Source organism: Polyodon spathula, chromosome 11, assembly GCF_017654505.1.
Source record: "Polyodon spathula isolate WHYD16114869_AA chromosome 11, ASM1765450v1, whole genome shotgun sequence".
Classification (NCBI taxonomy): Eukaryota; Metazoa; Chordata; class Actinopteri; order Acipenseriformes; family Polyodontidae; genus Polyodon; species Polyodon spathula.
The window spans coordinates 29,054,201-29,062,284 of NC_054544.1; the positions used below are offsets into that span (position 1 = coordinate 29,054,201).

The 8,084-nt window shown below is 38.1% G+C and overlaps 1 protein-coding gene across 2 annotated transcripts; it reads right to left on the reverse strand.

The window, feature by feature from the left end:
- Window positions 1-375: 375 nt before the first annotated feature.
- On the reverse strand, window positions 376-6,087 carry LOC121323700 (claudin-1-like). 2 transcript variants are annotated; one of them, XM_041264904.1, is made up of 5 exons: window positions 5,990-6,087; window positions 4,498-4,762; window positions 2,503-2,667; window positions 1,735-1,819; window positions 376-1,482 (listed from the first exon to the last, which is right to left on the reverse strand). In XM_041264904.1, the coding sequence occupies exons 2-5, from the start codon at window positions 4,718-4,720 to the stop codon at window positions 1,317-1,319; spliced, it is 639 nt and encodes a 212-aa protein (XP_041120838.1). In that variant the 5' UTR covers window positions 4,721-4,762; window positions 5,990-6,087; the 3' UTR covers window positions 376-1,316. The 2 variants fall into 2 exon arrangements, with proteins under 2 accessions (XP_041120838.1, XP_041120837.1); XM_041264903.1 differs by lacking the exon at window positions 5,990-6,087 and having other exon boundaries at window positions 4,498-4,976.
- Between the last annotated feature and the right edge of the window lie 1,997 nt (window positions 6,088-8,084).

Genomic DNA, 8,084 nt, shown 5'->3' on the forward strand with positions numbered 1-8,084 from the left:
ACCTATGGTAACCTTTGGTGTCACCTTTAAATTGTAAATAATTTGAAGATATAGATTTCTTTGGACTCTGTCTGTACTGCAGAACTTCTCGTACTCCATAGAGTTCACATAACGAGTTTTAAAAAATCTACAACTTCAATAATAAAATGGCGAATGAAGGGGAAATGAATTCTTTATTACATCCCTTAAAAAGATTTTAGCTACAGTAATACTGCCCAGTTTCTTTCAGAAAATTATTCTGAAATAGAAACGAGAAATTGCACTGATAATGGTTATTGGGAACTGAAAATAGAAATGTGTGTTACGCGTGGAAAAAAACACAGATATTTTAAAATAAACACAAAGAAATTTGAAAAAAAAAATCAACACCACATGATCTTTACAAAAGTGTTTCCCATTTATTTAAAAAATGAAATTAACAAAAGTCATTTTCAGTCCGACACTGACACGCTGCGTCGTTCGAGGATTGGAATTGGGAATTGAGATGGAAAAACAGGACTGGACCTCAACCTTGTTTACAAATGCACATCTGTTGGAATGACTCTGGCGTCTCTGTCTCACAGAGGTGTATCCCAATCCAACACCTGTGCTCTGCAGGCGTTTTTAATGGCAGGTTCCAAGCCATGATCATGCAGGCTGGCATTTCAACTGCACGTTGCAACATTTCAAATACAAGAAAGAAAACCATCTCATGACAAAATACTACAGTATAATACATTATTGCAAAAATACAAACACTCCCAAGTATTGTACACAATAATATAGTCTGGTAGAGAGGTTCAGTGCTGCTCTGTTAACTGTTACAGTCCACATATTTCTTAACTAACATAAACGGCAACTTGTATCAACATACACACTAGCCACTTTACCTGAGCTTTCCTCCTCATTGGCAGTTGCTTTTACCCAGCGGAAAACATTAAAAATGACCTAACAGTTATCAAAAAATTCTGTGTACAAAAAAAAAAAAAAAAAAGCACATATTAAATATACAGACTATATTTGAAATGAGTTTTAATTGCACACACTGCAGACCCCTACCTGTCTAAAATCAACATACATCCATACAAAGAACAGTTAATAGCAGATACAATGGTGTGCTTTTTGCATGATTTGTTCGTGTGAAGAGTGATTATCCTATCAGAATGTACGCTGCGCCAGCGTGCACAAGTGTGAATATGTAGTAAAGGTCTGGTTTCTGAATCTCAAAGAGTCTATAAACTGGACGCTGTCTCTTCGGATGGTGGGATACTGAATGCTGAATGTCCAGTTCACTGTAATCGAGCCCTGCTCACACTCAGGTTGATTTCCTCGGGGCTCTACACATAGTCCTTGCCTCCTGAGGGCATGGATCTAGTCTTAGGGTACTTCTGAGAGCCTGCCTGCCCCCCCTTGGAACACGAGGAGCTGCAGAGGAAGGCCCCCCCCAGGATACAGAGTGTTGCGGCCCCCCAGCCAATAAAGAGAGCCATGCCAAACTCGTATCTGCAGAACAGAACAATGAGGGGAAACAGGTCAGAAACATCAGAGCCACCCTGAGCTGAATCAGAAATTCATTTTGAGGGGTGCGATTCCACCATTTAAACATGAACAACAGCAATACAGTATTTGAATCACTAGATTTGTGTTGTGGCATACAGCATGGTAATCCACATAATGCATGCAGCCACATTACTAAACCGGCATGTCACAGTAAAACTCCACACGTAGTACAGGACTTTTAATAGAATCATTTACTTTGTGTTGGTCGGAGTAAATGGGTTGTAGAAATCCTGTGAAATTCTGTGACCATACCAGGATGTAGCCACCAGAGCCGAGAGACCTGTGGACAATACAGAGTGGTTAATAAGAGCCATAAACTGACACAGCTCAGTGCAGCTACATCAATATAGACTGGAACCAATCTCATAATGGGAGTCACAAACTGATACAGTACAGCGCAGCTCCATCAATATAGACTGGAACCAATCAAATAATGAGAGCCACAAACTGATACAGTACAGTGCAGCTCCATCAATATAGACTGGAACCAATCTAATAATGAGAGTCAATAACTGATACAGCACAGTGCAGCTCCATCAATATAGACTGGAACCAATCAAATAATGAGAGCCACAAACTGATACAGCACAGCGCAGCTCCGTCAATCTAATAAACGTTTACCACAGTATTTTTGAACAGTTCTTTGGCTGTTTTGGCTATGCTTTTCCCATAGTTATACGATACATTTACAATAGCTTACCCTTACTTTCACTATTCTTCACTGCACTTCACTGTGGTGAACTTGTGTAAGGGCAAGGCATCTGCAAAACAGCCACTAAATAATGACCTACAATCTAATCAATGCAATACTGGACCCAGTCTTGTGCAAGAGCAATGGAACCTCCTGAGTGACGTTTAACTCCTCAAAGCCCACAGTAAAAAACATATTGGGGTTTATAGGTCTATAGCTACAGTTCTGTTAGTGCTGCCCTCAATTATACTGTCAGTCCCCTGACTCTGTACCTGCCGTGATGAAGACGGCTCCCCCGGTCGTGGCAATGCGTGATTTTTTCTGCTTGTCGTCGGCGAAGCAGGTGGTGCACTTCATACCCAGCGACGCAATGAGAATGGCAAAGAACCCCAGGAAGATGCCCAAGATCATCAGAGCCCTTGTGGTCTGGACACTGGCTACAAGACAGGAGCAAAACACATGATCACAAAGAAGCCAAATGGAATTCCACTGAAGATCATTTAGCGGAGAAGCGGTGCGATGCTGAACGCTGAAGTTCCCTTTAAAACAATAACCACTGCAACTGCAATATAAGATCACTTGGAGGCACTGTGCCAATGAACAACCCTGCCTGATTTAGTCAGGGGTGCCATTAAGTGGTTTTGCTTATGTTTTCCTGACCTGCAGCATCTGGATTTATGTTGATCCAAAATTAGCAATAGATGCAATGCAGCTTTATGACAGGTTACTTTTTGGTTTGAAGCTAGCGATAGGGCCCTGGGACATGCCAGTGATGAAACATACTCTGGGATCACAACTGTTCAGTTTCCCCACTGACTGAAAGTGTGTTCTGCTACATTTACTCTCCAGCAAGTTAAACAAGGTGATTCATATCTGATGGAGGTGTACAGTAGATCAGATCCTCATGTGCAAGTCAAGTGGGGGGGGGGGGGGGGGGGGGGTATGTAACTGCCTCGTGAGAGGGTGTCAGGTGGTTTCGGTTGGGCGTAGTTACAGCAGACGTGTCCTGGACAGGTAGACACATGCAATGGGATAGGGGAACCTAGTGGGGTACCGGAACATCAACAAATCACATTTCTGCAAACAATAAATCGCATGGAGACAAACAAGGCTGCTAAGAAGACTGTGCTTATCACTATGTGGGTCCAGAACACCCACTTCCAGCTCAAGATTGGGTATTCAACAGCCTTCCGGTCTCCTTTTATTACAGAACACGCGGTTCTGACTCTGCTATTCATGACTGCTTCTGGTTTATAACACTGCTTCTGGCAGGATAGGCTGAGAGAGGAGATGCTATATAAATTGTCAAAAAAAAAAAATCTAGTCAGCCTTTGTCTCACTGAACATGTCTCTGGTTGATATTTTATGGCAAGGCTGAACTTGAAGAGTACATTCCTGAATGTGATGAGGAATCCATTGGAGACAGGCATCTGGAAAAGCCACTGCCTGGACTTACACACCCCTTCTCACTCGGCTCCTGTTCCCTAAGCCTATTCCCTCTCAGCAGCAGGAGGCAGCGTTCAATCACACGCACACGCATGCGTCCAGAAAAAAACTGTTGTTTGTGTTCTTAATTTTTGGTACGTATTTAAGAAGACTGTTGAACCGGGTTGAAAAAACAGCTGTCGGAAGACAATGGAATTGTTTCCTGTAAAATGTTATCAGTATAACAAAAACACACCCCTTGGACAAAAAACAGCTCACTGTGCTGGAGATGATAATCTCCTACTGCAGCAAGTAGCATGAACATAACTGTTATTATTATTCGTAGTAGTAGTTATATAGATTAATAATAGTATAATCATAGTATCATCATAGTATCATCACTGTAAGTCATGTAGTACATAATACGTAAAATTTAATACATTATGTAAAGAGTGTATGTATTTTCTTTTTGTATTATGCATTTCTCTGTATTTAAAGTATTATGAATTTTCTTGTTGTTACTGCATCTTGTAAAGAGCTTTGTGAAGGTGGTCCACTTTGAAAGGCGCTATATAAAAGAAAGATTAATTGATTGATAGTAGTATTAGTAGTATAGAATTTTGTAGTTAATAATCTTTGTTAGTCTCATGAGCCAGCTGACCCATTCTTATTATATAAGAGACTTTTCAAATTCTGTCCACATACTATGCTACAAATGTGCTTACTTTCTCCAATTTCAGACAAGAAAAAAAAAAAAACATTGAGCACGACTCGCAATCACTGCATAGTGCAGAGTCCTGTGAAGCAGTATTCTCATTGTAAATATGAGTGTTTTTACTTACCGCTCAGTTGCAGTAGCGAGTCAAACCATTTGCATTGTACCTGTCCAGTACTCTGTGACGCGCACGACATCCACAGCCCCTCGTATATCGCCAAAGCTGTCACGATATTGTCCCCCGCATACGATGATGCCTTCCATTCCGGCATCGACGTGGATGCAATCAGACCGACAAAGCCAACGAAGGCCAGGACAAACCCAAGCAACTGCAGTCCCGAGTTTGCCATCTTTCTTGATAAGTGCTGGTCCCAAAAAGGAAAAGCGGTTTTCTTGTGGGGGGGGACAAAAAAAAAAAGAAACACAATTTCGATGAAATGAAAAGTAAAAAGTTAACACAAATTCTCAGAAATGAGCTTCTATAAAGATGTAATTCCTGAAAGTTGTGTTTTCCTAATGAAGGAAAGAAATGTCTTTTTTTTCCAAATTTAAATAGTGTCTCTCTGCAGTTGGTGAATGAAGATTCCCTGAATGAATGACTGTCCCACATCTCGCTCCCAAATTTAAACTGGCGGATAGCGCTCACTACCGCCCTCTGGTGGTTTCATCCAAAAAGTCCACAGACACCTCAAAACGTCTTCACAAAAGTATAGATGTTTTGTATATCTACACAACATTAAAAATATAGTTTTAATTTTTAATGGATATAAACGAAAAAAAAACATAAATGGTGTTGTGATATATATATATATATATATATATATATATATATATATATATATATATATATACGACGTTGTAACATTTAACGTGCACGTGTTTTCCTTTTTTTTTTAAACTCACCGTAGTGTCAAAACTACTTCACCACAACAGTTTTTATGAAAATACTGTTACGCCAGTCAAGTTTATGCACTAAATTGCTCCATTGCCTCACAAACAAATAAAATTTTTATTTATGCATAAGAACCCAAAAAGGGTTTTTGCTGTGGTTAATTGATTAAAGAAAACACACCACCATCTGAATTAAGCTATTATTATTATTATTATTATTATTATATTATTATTATTATTATTATTATAGACCTATTCCCTGTGTGGACACAAATTAAAAACCCATTGTTATTGTATATGATTATCTCAAAACATTTGTTAAGGATATTAATTATTAATACATATTTCATTTGTAATGTATTGTTACATGGCACATTATTTACAAATACACTTACACCAAATAAAAACAATAAATTGTATATCTATCTATCTCTCTCTCTCTCTCTCTCTCTCTCTCTCTCTCTCTCTCTCTCTCTCTCTCTCTCTCTCTCTCTCTCTCTATATATATATATATATATATATATATATATATATATATATATATATATATATATATATATATATATAATCACAGATATTTGTTCTACTCCCAATTCCATACTCACTACACACTCCCCTTTTAGATCGGGCTACACTGCTGTTTATTTTTAACTTGTAACTACTATTTACCAAAAAAAAAAAAAAATGAATTAAATACTATCCACAGGTGTTCTGGACCCAAAACTCACCTGTGCAGAAACTCACTGGAGCCAAGCAAGCAGAAACGCCGAGGGAGAGAAGGCAAAACACACTGTACACAAAAATAAATAAATAAATAAATTCATTCATACATACATACATACATAATGAAGACAATGTAGATTCATACACAGGACGCCTCTGTAAATAACAGTTACATCATCAACAACAAAACAATCTAATGCTTTCTTGTGTCACCGGCAACTTCAAACAACCACTGAATTAATGACACGTAATGGCGCTGTCAACTTCTCAGCGGCAAACCTCAAATTACAGTACACTGAGGGTAATTCTTATTATGGGAAGCATTTGTTAACACTGTTTTCTGGTGAAGAAGAAACCACTGCTTGGAATGGAAACGAAGCTTGTTTTTGTGCAATGTTGTGCAATTAAAGTTGCCAAATGCAAAACGAGACTTAGGTAGTGTGATTTGAAAACTGGTTCAGTCCTGATCGGGCTGCCGAGGCAAGTACAGTCAGCTTGTGGAATTTCCCAGTTCTATACACAATCACGTCATGTAGACTTTTTATGTGAAGTTCTTTTCTTGGAGGGGTATCTGCCTCTTCGTTATGAGTTCAACACTGCATACACATACATTTGTCAAATTCGTTAGTCAGACAGTTCGTTCTGTTCAATGTTGTGCGATTGCTTTGCATTCTTTCTTGTTGATTGGAAATATATTAGCATAGCTAATGTTTCAGAGGTTATATACTGTATTTATTGACCAGCATGTGGCTAGGATCAATGTAGGGTTGGGCAATAAAAGTGCCTACACAGTGTATAAAAGCACTCAAATGACTTCTAAAAACTAACATGAGGTTTTTAAAGTTTCTACTGAATAATTGAAAGGATTTGGAAATTTAAAGAAATGAACCCTGTGTTTATTTGACAGTTTCTTATGGTTTTTCTTTTGATTTCTTTTTAATTATTTTTTTTTGAATTCGAATTCTCCAGTAAAATATTCAGTTAATGTACAAATGTAAAATAACATATTATTGATAATAACATAAATACATTGATTAATTTATTTTCCAAAGTCACATAAATGTATAGATATGTACATAGATAGATATACAATATATAATTATATACACACTCACATATCAATTATCCACACACATACATACTTTCATACCTATGTCATATTATACAGCCTAAATGTGACAATTATGTATTTCACCTTTTATTGAAATAATTAATGAGTGGTTTCTACAGTTTATTGACATTTTGGGTGGTTTAACAGTAGAGGGCACCTATGGGGATCGGTTGATTAGTTTAAAAATAGCCTGTTATTCATTTATGAAAGATCAGGCATCATTTATTTTAAGAATAGCACCTGTGTCATTGGGAACAGAAAGCCATAACTGGAATATTTGCACTCCAGCAACCGAAACTTCCCGGTGTGCTTCATGTTCTGAATTGTTCTGCAAGAGTAGTCTGTTCCTTTCTCATGGGTTTCGGCTGGGGGGGGGACACCGATGTCATGTCCTTGCTTGTTTGTTGAAATCCTGTGAAATTCTGTCACCGTACCAGGATGTAGCCACCAGAGCCGAGAGACCTATAGACAATACAGAGTGATTAATAAGAGCCACAAACCGATACAGCATAGTGCAGCTCAATTAATATAGACTGGAACCAATCTAATAATGAGAGTCACAAACTGATACAGCACAGTGCAGCTCCATCAATATAGACTGGAAACAATCTAATGAGAGTCATAAACTGTTACAGCACAGCACAACTACATCAATATAGACTGGAACCAATCTAATAATCAGAGTCACAAAATGATATAGAACAGTGCAGCTCCATCAATATAGGCTGGAATCAATCTAATAATGAGAGTAACAAACTGATACAACACAGTGCAGCTCTGTCATTATAGACTGGAACAATCTCATAATGAGATTCACAAACTGATACAGCACAGTGCAGCTCCATCAATATAGACTGGAAACAATCTAATGTTTGTGTGTGTGCGTGTGTGTGTGTTTGTGTTTGTGTATGTGTATATATAGATATATTCAGTCCCTAGTTCTGCATAAAAAAAGTGTCTAGCTTGGTTTTGATAGAATGCATAAATAA

Bases quoted from the DNA above. Each gene is read 5' to 3' on its own strand.
- LOC121323700 (XM_041264904.1), bottom strand. From the start codon at position 4,720: ATGGCAAACTCGGGACTGCAGTTGCTTGGGTTTGTCCTGGCCTTCGTT. The intron at 1,820-2,502 runs GTACAGAGTCAG...TATTGTCCACAG, and splicing joins AGCCGTCTTCATCACGGCAG to GTCTCTCGGCTCTGGTGGCT. The intron at 1,483-1,734 runs GTAAATGATTCT...TCTGTTCTGCAG, and splicing joins TTTACTCCGACCAACACAAA to ATACGAGTTTGGCATGGCTC.